Below are 24352 nucleotides of genomic sequence, written 5' to 3'. Positions count from 1 at the left end.
GATAGGCAATGCAGTAATTTTCTCTAAAATGGCATCTTTTCTCCCCAAGTCTTTCTGAGAAAAGCACAAACCGCCAGCCGAACCCCTGCATTGAGCTGTATCGATCCCCTGCCCGGGCTGAAGGCCGATTATCGCCGCGTTTTCTGTAGTCCAGAGTCCAAAGAAGCCAAGCAAACCAAACCCGTGCTTGAGAGCCAGCCCTGCTCCCATCACAGACGCAACCCCTGCGCAAAGTGGGGGCAGCAGCGCTGCACAGCACCCGGGAACATCGTCTATCATCACACTCCGGGTAATTCCAACCTGTTCTAATGAGCACCTTCCCGGGAAGCAAATCCTATGGCATCCCTGCCTGTTCTCCTCTTTTCCCAAGCTCCTACCTCGCTAGCTTGCCTCCCCCAGCAAAAATAAAATCAACACATATGATATGTATTACGGTGACAAATTTACGTTAGATGTGCTATAGCAATTCGTATCTTGCCGGGAATGGGGTTTAGCCCTTCTAGAGGAGCCGGGATGTTCCAGGAGACAGACGAGCTCGGTGAATCCTCCGGCTCCATCCAGCCACCAGCATCGCTCCTTTAGCATCCCTCGTGGTGACCAAGCCACGGGCTTGTGTTCAGCCCCCAGAGACACCCGCCTGACTACACCAGTTACTTCCAGCACCGGGGCCTGTTCTTCCTGGTGCATTCCCAACACCAGAAGACCTAATCATGCAAACGCTTGCGTGGAGACGGCCATACGAAGCAAGAAATTCATCCCCCGTGGTCTAACTCTTCTCTTCATGAGTAATCTTTGCTTGCACAGGGCAACCAAGGGCTGCCAAGATGATGAGGGGGCTGGAACTTCTCTCTGATGAAGAAAGACTGAGGGATTTGGGTCTCTTCAGTCTGAAGAAGAGAAGACTGAGGGGGGGTCTTATCAACGCTTATAAATACGGAAAGGGGGGGTGTCAGGAGGATGGGGCCACGCTCTTCTCAGCGGTCCCCAGCAACAGGACAAGAGGGAACGGGCACAAACTTGACCATGGGAAGTTCCATCTCAACATGGGGAGGAACTTCTTTACCCTGAGGGTGGCAGAGCCCTGGCACAGGCTGCCCAGAGAGGTGGGGGAGTCTCCGTCTCTGGAGACATCCCAACCCCGCCTGGACGCGTTCCTGTGCCACCTGCTCTGGGTGACCCTGCTCTGGCCGGGGGTTGGACGAGGTGATCTCCAGAGGGCCCTTCCAACCCCGACATTCTGTGATCCTGTGAACCGCACACCGTGAAATCAAAGGGCAGTTAAAAAGCGAGTGTCACCCCGTTTAGGTGACCTTCCCAGCAGATATGTGGCTGCAAGGGGTGTCCTCGCTGCGCTGGCAGCATCATCTGAATAATTCATTTTTTGGGGGGGATGCGATGGCTGCGCAGTGGGAGGGAAGGAGAGGGTGACCCCAGCGGGGTTTGCTCTCGCTGTTCCTCTCAGTACGGTTCCCCAGTGCCGGGTGGATCAGTTCTCAAGCTCTCAGAAAAAAAAAGGAAAAAATAGTAGATTAAATATAACCTTGTTTTCAAATGAAGAAAGAAGCACGCTGCGTGAAAACAATGAAATTAATTCTTCTCAAAATCTAACTTTTCAGACAAAGCGATTAGCTGTGTTTCAGCCAAAATTAGGAGCGTTTTCAGTTAACAGGTTGTTTTCGAGGAAATAAATAAATAAATAAGATGGGAAAACCCACGCTGCCCGCGCCGTTGTGCCCTGCTGTGACCCGCTGGTTGCCAGCGCTGCTAGGGCAGTGAGAAAGCTGCCTTGCCCTGTTGTGTGTGCAGGAGGGGGTCCGCGCAGGGGGGAGACCCTGGCACAGCTAATCCACACCGCCGCTCTTCCCGCCACCGTTTGGGAGCAACACAAAGACATTTTCACCAGCGACGCCAAGTGCAAACGGAAGCAACTCGGAGCAGCGGCCCCGCGGCTCAGCGAAAGCCCCACCGCGTTCAGAGGGACAAAGATGATGAAGGAGACGGGACAGACCCGTCCGACTCTCAGAAGCCAAACGTGACCATCACGGCAAATATATACATGTAGGGAAAATATATATATGTGCAGGTCTGTCATAGCCCACAGAGCCCATTCCACTGAGTCGCCATCCAGCCTGACCCCGACAAGAGGCAGAAAACATCTTTCTTTGCCGGCAGCAAAAAACCCAGCAAGCCAGAGACAGGAACTGCACGATCAGCTTTCTGCGATATAATCACAGCTGTGCCCCAGATACAGCCTTCGTTTTAAAAATAATAATAATAATAACCTATACATGAAAAGAACAGAAACATTATGCTTTGCCTATGAATAATGACTTAGGACACCAGGAAAAAAAAGAAAGAAAAAAAACCAACCACAAAACCCCAACCCACTCATGCCAAATGACATGGTTGCGAGACCATCTCGCATCTGTTATCTGTCTCCATCGCTCCTCATTTCTCCGGCTTTCCCGAGAAGTTCATACATATTTAAAAAGGCCAATAGCTCCATTACTCCTCGCTTCTTATCACAGGGGAAGATTAGAGCCCATAAGGGAGAGAAAAGAAAAGAAAGCGTCATGGGGAAAAATGTCATGGGGAAAAATGTCACTGTAGCACTACAACGCTATTTAGCCTAAAGTAGTTTTTCCTTGGGGGAGGGCTGCCAGGGCCCTGGGTGTTTAAAGGAAGGTGATCGGAGCAGGCACAAGGCGCAGGCTCTCGCAGCGGCAGCCGAGCGGCACTGCCCCGCTCTCAATGTCCTCCTTGTTCTCCCAGCAGAATCCGGCTGGAAAACTATTAATTATGAACCAGAGCTGGCACACTCCCTTCACAGCGGCGGCGGCGACGGAGGAGCAGATATCCCAGCCCACGCCGCTGGCCCGGGTTTGCTCAGGCAGGAGGGACGCAACCAGAGCGGGGGGTGGCACCGGTGACTCTGCAAGCACGGTGGGTTTTGGGGTGGGTTTTACTTTTTTTTTTTTTTGCTTTTGCTGACAACCAATTTCTTTGAGAAGTTTTGGTGTCTCTCTTCTTTAAAAGAAAAAAAAAAAAGTAAAGAAAAAAATAAAATTGAATCTTCCATTTGTTTGTGGCTCAGAAAAGAGCAGGCACTGAGTTTCGATAACTGCCCCCGAGAAGTCAGAGCCGTAAGTGGCTTCATGCTCGTACTCACCCTCCGGGAGGGCTTGACTTCACTCCGGAATCCTGAGCCCAGTGCAAAGAAACCCAAGGCCAGCAGAAATCTCATGCGCAGACTTTGATCTCACCGTAAGCATTTTATCCCCATTTCAAAGACCTCTAAAGTGTCCAAAGCCAGCTCGTGGGGCAGATGAAGCAGCCTGGGCAGCGCTTTGCATTTTCACCAGCACTTCTGCTGGTATCCCCCATACCCGAGCCATGGCAATGGCATTCCTTGGAAAACGTGACAGCGGAGGCAGGTGGTTGGAGGGACCCCATCGCGCAGCAGGAGGGCAAGTATGTCCTTGCTGAAAGGGACAAGGTGGCAGGACCACAGACACGCTGCCTGCATCAGCCCACCGCTCGCAGACTTATAGAATGCTCTGGGGTGGAAGGGACCCTAAAGATCACCCAGTGCCACCCCCTGCCCTGGGCAGGGACACCTCCCACCAGCCCAGGCTGCTCCAAGCCCCGTCCAACCTGGCCTTGAACCCCTCCAGGGATGGGGCAGCCACAGCTTCTCTGGGCACCCTGGGCCAGGGGCTCATCACCTCAATGAAAAATTTCTTCCTGATATCTAATCTAAATCTCCCCTCTTCCAGTTTGAAGCCGTCACCCCTCGTCCTGTCACTACATGCCCTTGTAAAAAGTCCCCTCCAGCTCTCCTGTAGGCCCCCTTCAGGTACTGGAAGGCTGCTATAAGGTTTCCCCGGAACACCCGACAATATTTTTATATATAGCTCATTATATTATTTTATCCTGCCCATGCTGTCACGATCCAGTTCTGTGCAAACTTGGGTGTTTATGTATGTTTTCACCATTAAAAATGTGGAGGGAAAAATGAAATTACTGAATTGCAGGTTACCGTTCAACATCAAATACCCGCCACTGACTCCAGCCAAGGGGAGCACCGCCTCTGCGGTGTACGAAAGCCCAACGCCTGCCCGATGACCTGCATCTAACGAGACGTTTGTAGGACAGAGCGAGCAGAAGGTCCGCGCATCTCCAACCCCCCATCTCCAACCCCAGCCGGCACAGCCCCCGCGCTCCCCCGGCTCCAGCCTCCGCACCACAAACCATCCGGCTCCCTGCCGACCTTCCAGCCCCTCATCCTTCCCCAAGCCGTCAGCCCAGAAGTCCATATCCTTGATTACCAACTCTTTTGCCTCATATTTCTACACGAGAGCCACAAAACTTCACAGCACAGCAACTAAAATATTAAAGCAATAAATATTTGTATATTTATACAAATCTTCACATAAATATTTCGGTCACAACCTGCATTGATTTTTTTTTTCTCCCCCTTTCTTGCTTCACTTTGACAATATTGATGTGATGGTATTTTCGTGCATTACAGGAACATTTTTTCCTCTCAGAAGGAAACGGATGAAGTCAGCCCCAGCCGCCAGCGTGCCGACAGCCACACCACGAGCGCAGACTTCCAGCCAAGGGCTGAAGAAGGACAATTTCATGTGACCTCATCATAATTTTAATCCTCTCATTTCCTTGGTTTGGGGACAGATTCGGAGCAGCCAGTGAGGCTCGCTGGAAGGTAAAGATGCTCTCCACGAGGTTACTCGTGTGCGGCAGTGCCTGAGCGGGATCCACCTCAATATTTCTACAATGCCATTACTAAAAAGCTCTATTTTCACCCTGACTAGGGCTGATGACTACTGTAAACCACAGCTCCTCTCCCAGCCCCTCGACGCACGCCTGCTAGCACCCAGGCGCTGCAAAGGAGGACTTGCAGATCACCGAGCACCCAAGTCATCAACCCCAGTTGGCACTGCAAATCTGGCATAGAAATCCTGCTTTTGGGGCTTCTGCCAGATGGGTGCGGATTGTACCAAAGGACAGGCTTTGAGGACACCCACAAGGCTTGTGATGCTGAAAATCAGGAACATAAATGGCACTACCCGCCCGCTCATCACCGCTGTCCTGGGGGACAGAGGGAGCTCCTCCGCAGAGCTTCGTCCTGACGCGCAGATGGGAGATGACAAAGGGGTAGGCAAAGGTGCCATGGCAAAGGCAACGCTGCACCAGAGCTCTCGCCAGACCCATCTCCAGGGCAAGAAGTAGAAATATGAAAGTGGAAAAGGCCCAGCCGCACCGTTTCTAGCACACAGGGAGGCAGACAAATTGAATTTATCGGGGTCAACTCTTTTTTGACCAGGGAATAGCCGGCTGGAGCAGCTATTAATCATCATGCTGGAGCATTAACTGATTTTACGTGCATTTTAAAGCTGTTCAAAAAGTTACTGCATCCACACGCAGCACGTGCAGCGCTCTGTTCACCGCTACGCTTCAGCAGCTCTGCTGTCTTTAGCAGCTGAGGTCCTAACACTGCTAACTGGGGTTTAATTTGCTCTTGCTAATATTTTATCCATGGTATTAGGTCATGTTTCCCTTTCCACTTGAAAGGCATCTTCAGCTTATTGGCAGCAGTGAAATTAATAGAGAAATCATTAGAAAGCATAGGGCTGGGGCCGTGCAAATCACACACCACAGAAGATTATTTCCAAACAATAAAATTAATTGGTGTCATCAGCCACTAGCAGAAACGCAGAGAGAGTTCGCATTAAAAAACATAGAGGATTATTGACAGCCCCGTGCCGCCTCATACATAAAACATTTGATGGCATAATTTTATTTTATTATTTTCCATGCATGAAGGCTTTCCCTGCGTGGCGCTGTGGAGGGGAGCTGAACCGGGCACGTCTGGGACAGTGATACCACAGCAACACCCCGGCTCTCGCCCACACAAGGAGGCTACAGAGCACCCGAAGACCTGGTGGACTCGGCTGCACGGCTTCGGGCAGTGTTAACCACGCTCATTTTTTCAAAGGACAAGCACTCCACACCTTTCGCGAGTCAAGCCCTACAAAGATGGGGCCAAATGTACTGGTTTCTTTTGGCCACCCGGGACACAAGGACTTGCCTGTTGCAGGCGCTTCCAGGGAGCAAATCCCACAGCAAATTATTTCGTCCTGGCACAACCCGCATTCAGCTCCTGGACCCTGAAGCAAACACCCTCCTGATCCTCCAGGCTTCAGGTTTGGGTTGACAGCATCTTCCTGGCCTTTCCCATCACACTGGGGTCTGGCCTGTTGGTGGCCTAGGGAAGCCACACAAGCAAATACAAAGGATTTTGGCCCTGGCTACAGTATTTTCCCCAAAAAATTAAAAAAAATGGCTGCAAACCATCAAAATCCATACACTTGAGAGAGGCAGACAAGGTCACCATCTGAGCAAAGCAGTGTAAATACTAAAGTGCTGCCATCGCCACGGTGGTAAAGAAAAACAAAAAACGGAGAACGATTAATTCCAAGTCTTGAGAAGGCATGTATGAATTTGTTTTGTTTCGGAAGAAAAAGAATAAATAGTAGCCTCAAGTCAGGATAATATTTATTCACATGCTTCGCTTTGAAGTTCAGCCCCTGTCGACTTCACGTGGTGTGTGCACACGCTAAACCTCCTCCAGAAGAGAGCTTTCCGAAACCGCAGCCCCGAGCAAGGGAAGGAAGAAAGGAAACCGTTCAAACCCAGGTATTTACGAAGCAAAATAAGCCTCAGCACCAGGGGAATTATCACTGTCCTTCCAAAATACAAAGAGGAATTTAAAATGGATTTATTATTGCACCTCCCCCAGGTGGCGCAGACCTGTAGAGCAGTTCTCTCAGGTTCAGGGAACTGAGATTCGTGGCAGGAAAAGCAAAATGAGAAGAACCACCCAGTTAATCTCCAAGATAAATCCCCACTTGCTTGGTTCCTGCCACAAAGAGGGATTTCTCTATCCTTGCTGTTTCTTCCTGACATCATTTGGGTGCATTGCCACACTTGCGCGAATACCTGGAGAGCTTCAGGCAGGGAAAGGGGCAGGAGCAGAGACACCAGGACAGGCAGAAACACGCTGGGGCTGGTGGCAACGCGTCCGCAGGCGCCGCGAAGCCCTGAGAAGCACCATGGCATCCACCATCCCCCTGCGGGAAGCTCCCGCCCAGCCCCACGCAACAGGAGCCGCCTTAACGAGACACGAGCTCGTCTCCAAGACATTTCTGTTTTCTTAAGTAATTCTGGATATTTTCCTTTTTCACGCCTGTGCCTGGAGCAGAAAGCAGCGGCGCAGGGCTGGGCGATGGGGTGGCAGATTCCTGCACCCAGCCTCCGGACCTGAGCTCCACGTTTCAAGTCAGGCTCCAAACAGCACAGGGTGAAAAATTTTAGGCACTTTGCAAACATTTCAGTGCAGGTTTGCTCAGCGCATGCCAAGGAGCAGAAAAGCAAACAGCCCTGCCTTCGCCAAACAGAAGCACCACGTCGAGACATGCTGCAAATAGAATTTTTTTTTTTTTTCCAAAATACTAAGCGCACCACGGACAATCATTGGTATCAAAATCCCTCTTCCACTTCACCTGCTGTATTGCCCGGAATGCAAACACACGGGAAAGGAAAGTTTCCCTCTGCATATCTTGCATCTCTCTCCATGGGTCCTCTGACCAGCTTTACTAAAAATTCAGGTAAAACCAGGGAGCTAAATTACACCCTGATACCCTTTCCTTAATGAACACGACTGGGTAATGTCTCTTATCTGACATTTCTTTTAGTTGGGTCACTCATATTTATAGTCATGCTTCATTTCTCCTTAAGCGTGCCCTTGTTATGGCATTTACTCATTTATGTTTCAGAAGAGAATAGGGCAAAAATGGATTTAATGGAGCTAGAAATAGAATGGAGCGAAACCACAAAAATCTAAAGATCTGCTCATCCTTCAGACAGCTTACACGAACAGGAACTCGCTGCGACTAACTTTAATCGATCACTACCTCTTTAGAAGCCTTTCCGTGGCAAGACAGCGCCGGAGAAGCATCTGGGAGGAGAAAAGTGCCTGAAGTTACATGTTTTTTGGCTGGTTTACCCCCCCGTAACACGCGGTGCAAACAGAAGTGCTTGTTGCACATCGTGGTGTGTGGAATTGGAACTTCACAGAACCCAACAGCTCCTGGCGCCGGCACAGCAACACTCTGCTTTCCAAAAGCCTTCTCCAGCAACACCACCTGCAGCCCAAGTGGCTGCCTCTCCCGTTTGCTGCTTCCAGGGCTTTTGGTACTGCCCCTTCCCTGCATTTTGAAGGTCCCTGCCACCATGAAAACAAGAAGCCCAAAGCTGAGCATCCCTGGCCACCAACCATCCATCCCTGGCATGTCCCCGGCCAGCTTCTCCTACGCCTAGTCCAGGGCAGGTTTTCTTCACCTTCCCTTGCTTTTCAAATCCTCCCCCTATCAGGGTTAAAACTGATTAGCTGACAAAACAGTGTGATAAGGTGGAGAACATTCCGGCTCTGTTGCCCCTCTGAAGGGTAACTGCTCTCCTGTGAGCCACTCACCAAGAGGCGGCACATTAGAAGAAGCCGGGGCTGTGCCAAGAGCATCTGCAAGGGGCAATTAAACCTTTTTATGTACCAGAAAAGGGCTGTAGAGGTGGGAGAGGCTGCCCACAGCCCTGGTGAGTCCCAAGGCATCTGCAGGACTGGGCACACCACGGCTCTGTCCTCTCCGCTGCCCAGCCTGGCCGCCAGTTCGGGTTCTATGCAGGGACTGAAAGCCACGCCATTGGGATGAATTTTGGTTCCCTGCTGGTTCAGTTCCTCGGACAAAGACAACTGGGATCCAGACAAATGCCTCTGCAGCCCACAGTCTGTCCCGCAGGGAGGATAACTGGGAGGTTTTATGATAAAGGAGAAGACTTCATGGTAGCCAAACCCACCAGCGCTTCAGGCCAGCCCAGTCCCCAGGTCCTTTGCCGCGGGGAGGCCAATGCACACGCAGCCCCGGGGAAAAACACATCTCCAACCCATCCCTCTCCCCGCTCCAGGACCTGCTGGTCCAGCTCCTGGGCTGCAAACGGAGGGGTGCGAGAAACCCAGGCAGAAGCAACCTGTAACTTCACAGCTCGAGTCCGCTGCGTGGACCTACCCCAAGCGCTCTGGAATCAGGAGATGGTCCAAAGCCGCCCAGTCTCTAACGTTAGGAGGAAAACCTCCTCTTCGACATTTTTCTTAAAGCCTCAGTCCCGGGAACCTTGCAATTACTTGCTAACTGAGCTTTCAGTTTTATTTTTTAAGGTTTTAGCCCCTCGTAACTGCAGAAAAAGCCTGAAGCATTACTCAAGAGCTCCCAACTCACTTAAAAAAAAGGCCTCTAGAAACAACCCCATAGTGGCGTTGTTTTTAAAAGAAATAACCCACTTTGAGAGCACATAAGTCATACACCCTGAATTCTCTGTAACATCAACAGATGACGGCACAGGCTGCTGCACGCCCGTGCACCCAGCCAGGGAGCAGAAGGTCCAGGCAGGGCCAGCAAGGGACGGCCATCGTGAGAAAGCAAAGGACGCGACCACATGCAGGCAAAGAAGCTCCACGAACATCCCCGTTCCAAGTGACGTTCAGAGCTCGATCTCCCCGGAATCCTCAGCCCCACAGCCCTCCTGCAAGCCCTTCGCTGAGCTACCAGCTGAGCTTCAGCCTTCCACCCGCAGCCACCCCTGACTGTCCCAGTTTACCCCAAAAAAATGACATCTGGCAGCTCCTCAGGAGAAACTGCCCTGTGAAAACACACACCAGCAGGACCCCGGCAGACAAGTGTTAACCCTTCATCCTCCCCCAAATCCCTCATTTTCCTTCCCATTTTCATCTCCCCTTGGCATTCGTGATCTCCAACCCACGCGATAGCGAGCGTGTCCCAGTTTCGCCTGGGAAGGGTGGAGGAGAAGTTTAGATCCGAGGACGGGCTGAACGCGGCCGGCGCTAATGGCGAGACTGCAGCGAGGGGAAATTTCATCAATGCACAAATGGAATCCGCCAAGAGGCATTTTAAGAGTCAATTCTTCACACGCCAGTAATTAGAACAGTATTATCAAAAAAGGCGAGGGGGAGGGCGGGCGGCAGCGCTCACACTGGGCCTTGGCCGATGGAGGAAACGGGCTGAGCAAACAAACGGAGTCAAGCGAGGCCTCGAGGCAAGAGTCCTTCACATGGTTCCCTGCAGGCTGGATTCAAACCAAAAGTTCATCCACTTCCCAACCGTAGATTTTTCTAGGCACGCCTGTTTTTCAGTAAAATTTCGTATTTAGTCAAATACAGGCTAACGACCCTGACACGACTTCCTCTTTTACCTCAAAAACACCACTAAGGTCAATGGGGCTTTTTCCCCTTCCAGGCCAAAACGTTCAGTTCAAGGTCCTGCTACAGGCTGTCCTAGCGACTAACAAATCTCTGTGCACGATCCAAGACATCATAAAAGTCTAACCCCACTGAGCACTCGGTCCCAAAAATCAGATTCCTGCAGAGGAGCTATCATCTAGGTCCACAAAAATCACAACACCCCAAATTGTCGCATTAGCTGAAAATGCTTAAAATTAGCTTCCCATCCAGCATCTACTACAATGGGATGAAACGTCCCAGGTGAAAAGCTAAATAAAACCCAACAGACCTACACGCTGGTGGATCCATCCCTAACACCTCCCTGGCCGCTGGAGCAGCCTCTCCGGGGAACTGGTGGACTCCATTCGCTGCCAGTCTCCAGTGTCCCACCTTGGGGGGCCCATAGGCAGAGTCCTCGCAGCCAGCTTTGCCATGTTACATCCAGGAGCTGGATAATTCATTTTTAAAGGAAAATTCATTTGCTGTGCAAATCTGGGTTCTGCAAAGACAGCCTGGGAGCAGAACTGATGCGTGGGGTTCGGGACGGACCGGCGCTGTACAATGGTTACTCAGAGCTGCTGAAAGCGGGACTCGGCCAGTTCCATTCACATCTGCAACCAACTGTGATCTCAGCTCTGCTTCTGGAGCACAGAGGTCCTTTTGATAAATCTCTATGTACAGGGACCAACTCACTATTTCCGCATGAAAGAAATACATTCAATTTTTATTTTTTTTTCCAATAATCTTTACAGTCCACTGGCTTGGAAGACCGAGTTTCTCTTTCCCGTCGGAGAGCTGTTGCACCCCATCAGGCTCAGGTACGTCGCTGGGACAGCAGACAGCGATGTTCCGCAGCCCGCTGGCCCTCACCCCGGCTCTCCAAGCACGTCCTTGAAATTAGTCCTCCAGCACAATCTCTAGTCGTTTTGTCTTTTGTGTGTGCCCAGAATAACAGGATGCCAGGGGAACGCTCCCGATAGCACGCCCAGCGCTTGCACCCAAAATCCTCCCAGCACCCCCAGCTCTGATTTAATTCTCAGGGCACACTTGTAGCACCGACACCAAAAGGTCTGTGTATGGGGGAGAATCTTTCCTCTTTTTTTTTTTCCCCTTGAGAAAACTCTACAAAGCTTTTCTTTGTCAAAGCTCCACTTTTGCATCAGTTCTCTCCATATATATTTATATTTTAAATTAGATTCACAAAAGCGTGAGAGAGAGAAGAGTGGGCCTGTATGAGAGCCATTACGGTGTGTATTAGTGACATCCATTGCATCTCCAAGGACCCTACAACGCGGATAGCTGTGGAACTGTCTCCCTACTCCTATGAGTAATTAACTGTCTTCAACGAGAGGACTCAAAGGACGTGGGATAGCAGGAGGTCAGGGCACAGGACGGCCAGGTCTGTCACTGCTTCACTATCACCGTTCTGCAGGACCTGGACAAACTGCTGCTCCTTGGGCCACATCTACACCAGCTCTTCAGAGAACACCGAATCCGTACATTATCTAAGTTGTCCTCACGGCTCCATCACATTCCAGCTTCAGCCTGTGGCAGAGCAACTGAGCATCACGCTGCAGCTTTGAGACCCTTCGTGTGCTTCAAGTGAGGTAGATGCTCCAGAGCTGCCTAAAGTCAGTGTGACCTTGGAGCTGGCAAATGGAAGAGGTGGGAAGCTTGAAATAAGCTCCCCCCTACAGCAGGAGTGGTGGAGAAGGTGCTTTTCATCAGCAGCTGGCATCAACATTAAGAGAAAAAGATGAATTCTTGCCCAAGGATTAGGACGGGAAACACCATCATCCCAAGCCCCAGAACATGCAAACTGCCGGCTCCGATTTACGTGTTACTTCCAACCCATTGGCACGTCACTCCTTCCCCTGAAGTATTAACCACGTTTTTCAAAACTTAAGTAACAGGCTGTGAAATCCCCACCATCTGTTAGCCAGGGAGAAATCTCCACCACAGATAAGTCAGCCTCTCCCACCCAAGCCTTACTCATTAGCAGGAATGACTGCAAACATCTACCAAGTCCACACCGGCTCAAGAATTCCTAAAATTACTCACAACAGGCCTGGAATAGAAAAGCTTGACAAATGCAACTACGTGCGGTGTGTCCATCTCATCAGCTTTACCCAGGGTGCGTTAAGGCTGCTTTCTTGCTACCATGATTATGCTTTGATACGTAATTAGTAAGAAGAGAAGGGTGTCGAAGAGGAGCATGTCTCACTTACACGCACACCATTAAGACTGAGAGCGTAAATGAACGAGCGGCAGCATCACCATCTGAGGCCCATTAAGTGGAGCAGCAAAGCACGGAGGGGGAGCGAGCCCTTCTGTCCCACTGCGGTACGGCAAAGGGCTGCACGGCCGCGCTCGTCCCATCTCCCCTGCGGCACCAGGTTTGGAACCAGGCGAGAAAAGGTCTGCACGAGCTGGAAAAGCCAAAGGCATCTGCGCCCAAGAGTAACACTCACACTTTTCCAAAAGGGAAATCGATACTTGAGATAATTACACAGCCCTTACAAGCTGGTTTTCAGACGTCTTGGTCATCCCAGCCTCACCTGTGATGTTTAGAGAGAAGCTTTTTTTAAACTTATTCAAAGCAAACTGCTGCCTACCAGCACTGCGGATGCAGCGTCAGTGCCTGGCTCCCCGTCTGGCTCCCAGCACAGCCCCTGCACACGGACAGACGGATGACAGACCGACCGGCCAGCAGCTCCGGGGTACTTCCCACCAAGTTTTCCAGCCCTCTCCATCCCTCACGTGTGTGCACACCAACGCTGCGCCCAGCCTGCGGCGGGCAGGTGGGAGAAACCCCCAGCGTGCAGGGAGGTTTTGAAGAAATATTTAATTTCTGAAGGAAGAAGGGAGAAAAAACCTCCGAGAACAACAAAAACACCCCATGTGGAAGCCCTCCAAGAGCAAACAAGCAGCCCATTCTGACAGCCAGCGGAACAAAACAGTCCATGATAACTTTTTTTTTTCTCCCCCCCTCTTCTGCTTTCCCCCATGAAGGAGTATGGGAAGGAGATGAGAAGCCTCCCCACCGCCCCCAGGCGAGGGCAGCCCTGGTTGCCAAAGCTGTCCCTGCAGGTGGACACGACCCACCGGTCACAGCCCCAGCGACCCGACGTCTCTCCAAAGACGGGGGACTCAGAAGAGACCGAGGCCGGGCGAGAGATGGGGGTGCGAACAGCAAACCTCGCTGAAACCACGCTCTGCTGAGACGTGGAGGTTTCAACACTTGTTTTTTTTGCGTGTGCACTGTTTATTTGCTGTGAAACATTAACATTTCTCTTGCAATAAGTGACTGTGCAAACGCAAAGTGCGGGTCCAGCAGGAGCCCGGCGGGGCTGCGGGATCCCCCAGCAAAGCCCATCTCCCCCAGAGCATCCCGGTCCTGTCCCCTCTCCTGGGACACGGACACCCAGGCTCCTCTCGGCACGGGGATGGTTGTGTCCTGGGGTGGATTTTCCCCGTGCTAACTTGTACCAACTCTTCTCTGCCCCAAGAAGAATCACAATTTCCCGCAGGAGCTCTTTTCCCCCCAGTTTTTCTTTCTAGTTCACAGGAAAGATGCCGAGTACTACCCCGAGTACTGGGGTTTGTGGAGTTTGACTGTGACATTATTTTCAGGCTGATAGTTTCACGTTTTGCCCATTCTGCCAAAGCACGATTACACCCACATGTTAATCTGTTTCAAGAAATGTTAATTATTATTTGTAACCAAAGCGTTTGCCCTTGGGACAGTACCATCAGACGCTGCAGTTCCAAGAGGCAGAGAAATCTGCAGAGGATTTTAATGAAGAAATAGAAGAGCTCATTATAAAACAAAAAATCCCTTTTATTCCAAGATTCCCTTAAGTGATATTACCTGGGATGTGTTTCCTTCCTTTCCCAAAGCACACGCACACCGAACAGTTAAGCTCAAGCGACGGCAGATGCACTAACTGAGCACCAAGACATACAAAGACTGACTTTGCCTGTTGACCTCTTTCAGCCACGATGATGCTCACTGTATCAAGTCTCAAGTGTCTGAAGACATAATAAAGGAAAAACATCTCAGGGGGTTCAAATGAAACCAGGCATTTTTCAAACAATCTGCAAAAACTGTTGGGTCACCCAAAAAAGCCTGGTCTCTTCCCCTTCCCCCTTTCTCCAAGGCACAGACTTGTAAATGTTTTACCACTCTCAGGTTTTTCAAGGAAAAAAATAATAAATCCTTTTTCCCCCCCGATCTTGTCTAAAATTACCACAAGGAGAGCTCAGACAAATCAAGAAAGTAAAGGAAAATCAATTTCATACACATTAAGGATATGCATTTATCCATGTCCTGATCAATACCTCGATTCCTTCCACATTAAAGCACTTCAATCGCGATTTAAGGCCCAACAGCAGAATTCTCCCATCCAGAGTATGGAAGTTACGAAAGATCCTGCCCATACTTGTTTGATCTGAAACATAATACCCCTTAATGTGACCCCTTGGAAAAATACCGGGGAAAGGAGCCAAGAAAAAAAAGGGAAAAAAAAAAAAAGCAAAGCTTCCCAGAATGAACATTTCTGGCTCTTTCAGTTCCACTGAGAAGCTGCGCATTTATAAACAGACCAGATTTGTAAGTAGGGGAGAGAGGAAGGGGAAAAAGCGGAGATAATTTGCCACAGCACAGCTAAAAAGCTTCTGCTGCAGTGAACGCCAACGGGCCACCCAGCTCCTGCTCTTGCTCCAGCCCAGGAACTGCTTGCTGGGACATGGCATTTTCGTCTGCCCTGTTGGGACACTGGGCTCCGGAACCCATGGAGGGTGCAGAGCTCGCAATCCCGTGTGCACGTCCCAGAGACCCTACGGCACCTCTTCTCCACACTCCAAAAACCACAGCAGCTTTGCCAACAGTGGTAACTCCCGCTGCAATGGTGGTCCTCGCCTGCTCAGCGGTGCACAGAGTCCTCAGCAAGGAGCCGAGCTTCTACCGGGAAAGGCTCAAAGGGTGTCCAACCAACCCGAAGCCATGGAGCTGTTGGAGCGGGTCCGGAGGAGGCCCCAGCGATGCTGGGAGGGCTGGAGCACTTCTATGGGGACAGGCTGAGAGAGCTGGGGGGGTTCAGCCTGGAGAAGAGAAGGCTCCGGGGAGACCTTCCAGCCCCTTCCAGTCCCTAAAGGGGCTCCAGGAAAGCTGGGGAGGGACTCTGGAGCAGGGAGGGGAGCCATGGGATGAGGGGGAAGGGTTTTACACTGGAAGAGGAGAGATTGAGATATCAGGAAGACATTCTTTGCTGTGAGGGTGGTGAGCCCCTGGCCCAGGGTGCCCAGAGAAGCTGTGGCTGCCCCATCCCTGGAGGGGTTCAAGGCCAGGTTGGACGGGGCTTGGAGCAACCTGGGCTGGTGGGAGGTGTCCCTGCCCAGGGCAGGGGGGGGACTAATGATCTTTAGGGTCCCTTCCAACCCAAACCATTCCATGATTGCTCCAGGCCAAGGAACCGCAGGAGCAGGTTTGATGCTGCAAAGCATTTCTTGGTAGAGAATCCAGCCCTGAAAACTGGAGAGAGACCTTGGGCGAATGGTGGTGTCTGCTTTCAGCCATGCAACATCTCACCAGCCCTAAGACCACAAAACGCATCAGCGTGGCCGTTCTGACATTAACTGTGACAGGCAGCTAGGAAGATCATAGTCCACCAGATACTTCAGGGCAATATTCATAGCCAAGCAGGGAGAAATTTCCAGGATTTGGAGCCTAAAAACATATATTACTAGAGGTGTGGCAGCACCTACCACATCTTTCAGCAAAAAACGCACTGATAAGAGTCCTGCGTGCAGCACGGTGCTAGGCAGCAGAAAGCACCGTCTGGTCCACGCTTGACTAGCTGCAGAAATCTGTAATTCATCTGCCCTGTGCTTTAGGGAAGTTCAGCGTCAGGGTTTCCTGTAACATACTTTTAGCGTTCCGGCTGAAAACATCTGCTGGACACACTGCACCTGCCGAGGCAGCCCCCCACGAACCGCAGCCCATGTCCTCACGGTGCCCGAGAGCACGAGGACGGGAGGAGGGTCCCTGCATCACCCCACGTCCGACAGCATCCCCTGAGACCAACCCGCACCAGGGTTGGGCAACACAGAGCTGGGTACGCAGGAGCGTGAGACAAGCAGCCCCAAGCCCAAACAGACCTTCAAGCTTGAAAAGGAGGGGAAAAACAAAAAAACACCCAGCCAACCCGTGCTGTTCCAGCCTGCGTGGCGTTCATCCCAATATGCGAGTCTCCAGTACAATTCCAGCCAGGCCATTTAAAACACGGGTGGCCAAACACCGTCTGACCTAAGGCCAGCCAGCACGGAAGGGACGGAACATCACCCACACCCTCCTGGAAGCAGCCGGGGAGTCAATCCTCAACCGGCAGGTGGTGACGTCCCCGATGGCAGGGCTGCCTTCTCCGTGCTCTCACACGCTTCCCAGAGCTGGGGCTTCTCCCTGGGGGAGGGACCTGCAGCACCCAAGGGCTCTGGGCACATCCCTGCGGGCAGCGGCCAAGTTGCACATGAATTTTCAGCCTGTTAGCAAAGCGCTTTGGTCGCTTCCATGGTGTGGTGATGGTCCATAAAGCACAATATCGCCCTGCGGGAGATGTGCTGCTCTGCCCAGGACACGGAGGGCAGCGCAAGGGACAACATGGGCACCCGCGGCTCCTTCTTCAGTGCGGACAACTTGACGGCAAGCGCCGGGCAGGCAAGGGGTTAGGCGGGTTCCTGGTTTCTTGCACGCAACCACACACAAACACACATCTCTCTTTGCAGGCCGGTTACTCGACTGCTCTCTCCGGAATAAAAAAAAATAAAACCACACACAACAAACCCAATATGCCCTTCTTTTGGAGAATTCTTCTCACTCCCCACCCCGCCCGCCGCACACGCGCTGTGCGAGTTACACAGCAATTAGAAATGTTTTCATCTGCGACAGGATCCCTTTCCTGACACACATCCAAGCCCGGCGCAGCAGCCATCTGAGGAACTGGCACGGAGCAACACAACAAGGGAAGGTCTGTCCGGCCGCCCGGTCCTCCGGGGATTTGTAAATACAGCGGATGCAAGGCACAGCCGGGGATGGGACGCTGCAACGCTCCTCTCCGCGCCCGGCCCCCCATCGCTTCATGCACTCAGCGGTGCAAACACAAAAATGCATCGCTTTTAATTTGTTCTCGGCTACAAAAGGTCAGGAAGAAAAAAAAAAAAAAAGCCAAAAAAGTCAAGCATGGGAGTCGGAGAGCTGCTCCTACACGTCAGCTTGCTTTGTTATGGCACCAAAATGCAGCCATTTACCCGAAAGCCTTGCAATTTTCAACTGCCTATATTATTTCATACAAATCTCCCCCTTTCTCCCCTTCAAATATGTTAAAAGGGCACCCTTTAAAACACTGCCGTAGGGATATTGACTTGTAGGTGAAGTTAGCGATGATGGAGGGAGGGGAATTCTCAGCAGAGAAACAGAAACACAAACCACCAACTCTCAGTTATTAATCCCTTAAATAATTATGACAACGCTCCCCACCCTCCCACCTGAAACCAGGCGGAACACCCAGTTCTCTGACTCTTGGGCAAGAGGGGGGGTGGGGGGGGAGTGTGTCAGAGAGGGACAGGGGGACGATGGCAGTCGAGCCCCTTCGCGGCTCTCCCCGTCCCCATGGCCGGTGAGGTGGGACCTCTCGTTTCGCAGGTTCTCCAAGCACAGGCTGGGAGAAATCTGCAGCAGCACCCGGTGAGGACAGCCCGGCTCCCCCAGGGCTTCCCAAGGGTGCTCCATACGCACCCAGGCGTGAAGAAGGAGACGCTTTTACACCAAAAATTACTCTGGAGAGCAAATGCGTTATACAGGGCACCTACCACTAACTCTGACAGCACCAGGCTGTCCCCTCTTTGGCAGACTGGAGGGGAGATTGAGATGAGATCTGAGGCAGAAATTGTTTGCTGTGAGGGCGGTGAGCCCCTGGCCCAGGTTGCCCAGAGAAGCTGGGGCTGCCCCATCCCTGGAGGGGTTCAAGGCCAGGTTGGACGGGGCTTGGAGCAACCTGGGCTGGTGGGAGGTGTCCCTGCCCAGGGCAGGGGTGGCACTGGATGATCTTTAGGGTCCCTTCCCACCCAAACTGTTCTATGACTCTGTAATCTCCCCTGTCCTCTCCCACCATCAAGGCAGCTCTTGCTGCAGCCACAGGAGCCACTGGCCCCGTGCTCAGGGCCACCCTCCCACCACGCACGTCTCCTCCCCGGCGCTTCAGACACGCAAGACGAGCCACGTACAAGCCCTCCATCAGCCACCCCTGGGTCACACATGCCAGCCGACCTCGGCGGACCCAATTAATTGAGAGGGAGGATTGATCCAGGCCCCCCTCCTCTGAGCTCGAGCTGCGAGGTTGGTGCAGTTCTCGCCAGCCTCTGGACCAGAACCAACTGAGTGAAAAACACCGCTTTCATCTCAGTGTCGGTATCTCCTCATTTTTCAGCTGACCCATGAGCTGCTTCCCCTTTTCATTTTTAGAACAGCATCATTTCGTATCCGTGGGCCAGGGGAAGACAGACCCCTGTCTCGCAAAAAACCTTTTTTCCCCGAACAGTGCAGAAACTTCAGAAGAAATTCAGGACAATTAAATACACGTCAGGAGAGCGCAGAGGAGTGGGAGGCTAATAAATGGCACGCTCTACAGGTTTATGAATATTTGAACTATATTTCTAAAAAAAAAAATAAAATAGTACATTACTACAAGTTATTGAAAATGAGTAACTCCCTTTAATGAACCTTGCTACCATCATGCTGACTAATAGAGTGATAGTTTAATCCATATTTATGTACGTTTTATCTCATTATAGCTGGTGCCAATAAATTAGCAAGTCCAATAAGAGTTACATTTTATACTATCACTGCTATTAAATGTGCATGAAGTACCGTGCAACAGCACACCATCCATGGGCACTAGCTTTTTAGTTTATTTCTTTTTTAGGAGCCAGGCTGTACGGCACAGCAACCCCAGCGCTCACTCCTGCGAGATCAGGCCCTAATTAGGGACGAGACGATATTAATGGAGGTTTTCTTCCTGGGAGCGCCGCACGCTGCGCTGCCTCTGTGTCCTGTACGGGGGAGAGGGCCACGGGGAAACGCTTCTGCTAAGTGCACTGGAGATTACAGACAGTTTTTGAGTCATTTTAAAGGGGTAAGATTTTAAAAAATAAAAAAAATAGAGTGCCAGACTTGTAGAAAGCAATATTATTTTTTTTAAGGTGTCTTAAAGAGGCACAGGTAGAAATGCAGCTCAGCATCTCGGGTCACTTTTGGAAACCTCTATCAGGAAACAGAGCATAGAATTGCCCGGGTTGGAAGGGACCTTTCAGATCATGGAGTCCAACCATCGACCTAACTCTGACCAAAACCAGCACTAACCCGTATCCCTCAGCACTACGTCTGCCTGGCTTTAAATCCCTCCAGGGATGGTGCCTCAACCCCTTCCCTGGGCAGCCTCTTCCAATGCTTAATAACTCTTTCAGCGTAAAAATTTTTTCCTAATATCCATCTAGACCTCCCCTGGTGCAACTTGAGGCCGTTGTCACTGCGGGATTGCTCAACAACTGGACATCGGGGCTGGGGGAGGGGGGGGGGGGGCAGAACTGTCTGTGAGCAATTTAAACTGGCCTTTCGACTCCCCTGGGTAACTGGGAATCACTGCAACCCAGATTACAAGAAACATGACGCATCTATTTGGCGAAGGCCGGCACTTGCCAATTACCCGACATCCCACCGAGGCAGAGATGGAGCTTTGCAGCTCCACAGGGATTTCGGCCGGAGAAGCCCACATGGTCCACGATCCCATTTCACCAGCTGTTATCCTGGTGACAGTAAGGAAGCAGTAATTTCACAAGCTTAAAACTCAAGGAAGTAGCAAAACCAGGGATAAAACCCCCACATTCCTGGACCCCAACCACATTTGCTCCTTTGGAGGAGGCTCCATCGATCCTACGGCAGCTCCTCCTTGCTGAAGCCCTGGCTCAGGAGCCAAAGGGAGCTATGGAAAACGCTGTCAGAATAACGGCTGGTCACGGCAAGACTGAGGGATGTGGATTTTCTTCCTCTTCTAAAGCACTAGTGTTGCTCTGACGCTAAGAAACCCTGCGGATTCCAAAGGACAAGGCCTTTACGTATAGGTCGGCACCACATAAACACAAACCCCAGCCTTTCTACTCGGTAATTACACTGCAGCAAACCCAAACGCTATTACTAATTGCTGTCTCACTGGCCTTCTGGTTTGGAGGAGAGAAAGAACTACTCAAGCGGCATCCAGAAAGGAAAGACCCAACGCCACCCCACCAAGGTTTCTATGTAATTAAATGGTTGACTGTTTGTTGCTGTGCTCCGTTCAGAAAAGTCTCCTACACGGCCTGAGTGCCTTATAACCAAAAAATGCGATTGATCTAAGTCATGAATAGCTCCAGGAAGAATTTTTTGTGTGTGAAGTCGGTGTTTGGCCAGTGGGAACGTGGCTTAGAGACTCCTTTTGCTCTCGCTGTGACTCAAAGCGAACGGCGCTTTGGTCGACAGCAGCTTTTTCCCTGTTTATTTGCTTTGCCACTGTTGAACACAGATCTGAGGAGAATGCGGGAATGAACGGTGGCAAAGACAATGGGAATGTTTTGACAGGCTTCCAGAGGGATTTAGGGTGGTGCAGACCTGAGCAGCTGATAGCCCCACCAAAACTGATAAAAACCTATGTTGGGAAAAGATCAACCAGGTTTTTTGCATAGAGAATCGGTGCCTCACGCATCTTGTAAGGTTGTTTGAGGATGACGACGCACATGAAAACAAGCAAGATACGGGTAAAAAAGTACATGTGGATTTCTCAGAAGTTTATGACAATTGTTTTTTTCCCCAAAGTCTCCTAAAAAGCTAAATTATCATGGGCTAAGAGGGAACGGCAAGTTATCTCCCCTTCCCATGACACAAACCTGAACGTCCCCCCAAAAAGTGAACAGGAGGAGGGAATAGCTGTTCCCTAACCACACCAAAAAGGAAACCAAACTGTGTTCAGCTGAGGCATTCCAGCAGTGTTTAACGCCCGGCTCTATTAAGAGGCGTCTTAGGCAATCTGAAACAGCACAAAGCAAGAGACAACGTGACAATAAAGCAGCATTTTAATTAGCGGCAGTTCTTTCCCCAGCCCAAAAGGTTCCTTCTGTGCATTCATATTCCCAGAACAACAAAAGCCGCCTTGTATTTCATAAATCAAAAAAACTCATAAAACAAGCCCCTGCAATTGCACATTCCAGATAATGGTCCAGAAATAAATTAGGCAATAAATATCAAATAATATATCCCCATCAGCAGTGAAAAACCTACTCTTTGGATAGTCAGAAGAGAAGATGCCTTCCAGCAGCTTATGCCTGGTAGCTCGAAAGCAGTAAAACAATAGAAAGCTTTAATAAATCTTTTAACACCTTTTCCACTGAAGAATATAGCAATTGTCCTGCATAAAAGCTTCCCTGAGCCCCGGTATCCATCAGAGTAACAGCACAGCCCTGATGCTGTTCACGTCAAAAGCGAGGGTACCAGAACAACAGCCGCTTCTCAAAATCACGTAGGATTTTCCTCCCTCGCAGCTGGGTCTGGTTCAGCATTGGGTGCCACCCATCGACGACCGCAGAACACAAAAACCCCCTCTCTGCTCTCCCGTCTAGGTGACACACGGCACAACCACAGCCAGCACCCAGACACTGCTGGGAGGAAAAAAAAACACCACCGACCTCCAAACGGAGCTTCCAGAAACACTCAGGGAACTACCGTCACCTTGGCATGAAACTTCCCGACCCCCCTGGAAACTCAGTGGCCACATTACAAAAACGATGGCCACTTTGGTAAAGCCATTTTGCTCACGGCTGTGCACAGAGGGGAAGGACCGTACAGGGTCTGACCCCCCCCACAGGGTCTGCGCCCACCCCTGGGTAAAACCAGAAGCGCTTCTGAACAAAGGGTCGTTGCCACAGGGTTGGTACAGACCTGGGCCCGGGCTTGGGACAGTGTGTAACGCTGCCGGAGGGACACGTGCTGCCGGGTGCAATGCCCCCGGGATGGTTTACGCAGAGTGGGGGGTGATGCTCAGCACTGGTTTGAAGGTGCTGGGCTTACGGGGGGGGTCACGGGCAAGGAGATGGTGCAGCTTTGTCCCCATCACCCAGCCAGGATCCAGAGTCCTGACCCCAGCGCAGCACCCGGTCCCCAGGGCTGCAGCCTCTTCCAACTGCTCTTGGGAACACATAGGTACAATATCGTGATTCCCCCCGAAAAAAGACATTTTTCGCCTCCCGAAGCTTTGTCATCTAAAGAAGAACACTTGATCACTCTTCACACAGCAGAATCAACCACTAGATACTCCCCCCACGAGCACAGGGGAACGTGTGCCCCACACGTGGGTTAAGGGCACAGAAGCTGCTCAGAGAACCAGAAATCCTTGGTATTTTCAGCCAAAATCTGCAGCACAATTCCGGAGAAATGCCCGGTGCCAGCAGTGCCACATCCATCACTTCCCAACAGCTCAGGAGTAACTCTTACCTTTCCGAAATCCCGTACGTCGAAGAGGTCGAAGGGATCAAAGAGATCGCTGTTTCTTAACCCAAATTTGTCATGACACACTTTTAGGAAGGTTCGGATGTTCTTCAGACAGAGAAACTGGGGGAAACAAAAAAAGAAAGGGAGGGAAAAAGTGAGCAAGATGGGCACAAATTTTAACTGAGATTTACTGAGTTAAACTCGCATGCCAGACAAGTTACAGGGACTTAGAAACTTGCACCGAAAAGCCAGGCATTAGTTTATTTGTTGTTACTGAAGATGTCAGACTCCTGGTGCCCTGCGAGGGCTCCTGTGTTCTCAGCTGCGCACCAGAAACAAACGCCCTTTTCAAAAACAAGTTTCACACAAGGTAACATCGCAGAAGGGCTGGAAAACTCAAGCCAGGACGTTTCCCTTTCAAGGTCGAAGCCAAATATAAATTACAGCTGATGTTCTACAGAAGCCCAGTGTTGAGCTTTTAACCATTTCCAGCAGGATCCCGTGTGGTTGCCTGCAGGAGGGACACAGGTTACACCGCCTGTTGGACGCGTTGCTGTACGTCCGTACACACAGCCCAAACAAGAGATTGGGACAGTGGAAATGAGGTGGTTTTTTCACTTTGGGGTCTGGAGCAATTAACGACTTATTCAAGTAACATTAGCTCCCTTCTCCTCGCTCCTCCCAGACACCACGAGCACTAATGGCCCCCTGAAACACCAGCCCGTGTCCAGTTGCGGGTCCTGAGGCTCGGCCACCGGAGCTGCTCCTGCACCGGCCCAGGTCCCCTGCCCAGGGCCACCCCGGGGGCTGCTCCCACAGAGCTGTGCTCATCTTTCATCTCAGCCCCTTGGAAGGGGCAGAAATCTCCCCCCTCTAGGGACCACCCTTGGTTATTCAGAGAGCTCAACTGGCAGCGTGATGTTACGTTTCTCTTTCAAGAAAATCCTATAGCGATAATTGGTCATTTGTTTGCCAGCGTTGGAGATTTTGAAGCCTGGGGACTCCAGACGGTCTCGCTCCAATGGTGACGCCTGGCAGCACAGATGAGGAGCATAAAAATTGGCTTCGTTTTTGCGGCGGCATCACCTACGTCCTTCAGCGGGACAGACTGACTCTGCTGAGCAAGCCAATTCATTTCACTTCTTTCTGCATCCTCACGCCATTCCACAAAATACCTTCCATTTATTGCTGTATTTTTAAACAACTCTTCTTTTTTTTTTTCCCAGCAAATTCCTCCCAAATACGTAACAAACATGTTAGAATTGTAAGTAAATCAGGCTACTAAAGGGGTGAATCATCCCCACGTGATAAACAGGGGCGGGATGCAAAGCTGCCCTTGGGTGGGTTTGGTCAGTGTGGTTTTGTCCCATGGCACAATCTCAGCTCCCCAAGTTGCCATCACACCAGCA

General features: G+C 51.0%; 1 protein-coding gene across 2 annotated transcripts in view; it reads right to left on the bottom strand.

The window, feature by feature from the left end:
- The window catches only part of VAV2 (vav guanine nucleotide exchange factor 2), a 154017-nt gene that overhangs the window by 94672 nt on the left and 34993 nt on the right, over positions 1–24352 (bottom strand). For both annotated transcript variants that reach the window (XM_063352964.1, XM_063352965.1), the window contains exon 2: positions 22947–23063. In XM_063352964.1, the coding sequence (XP_063209034.1) occupies positions 22947–23063 (117 nt within the window). The remainder of the gene's footprint in view (positions 1–22946; positions 23064–24352) is intronic.

Source organism: Chroicocephalus ridibundus, chromosome 15 (genome assembly GCF_963924245.1).
Source record: "Chroicocephalus ridibundus chromosome 15, bChrRid1.1, whole genome shotgun sequence".
Lineage (NCBI taxonomy): Eukaryota > Metazoa > Chordata > Aves > Charadriiformes > Laridae > Chroicocephalus > Chroicocephalus ridibundus.
The sequence above is the reverse complement of the archived record's forward strand: the minus strand, read 5'-3'. Positions and strand labels throughout refer to the sequence as shown.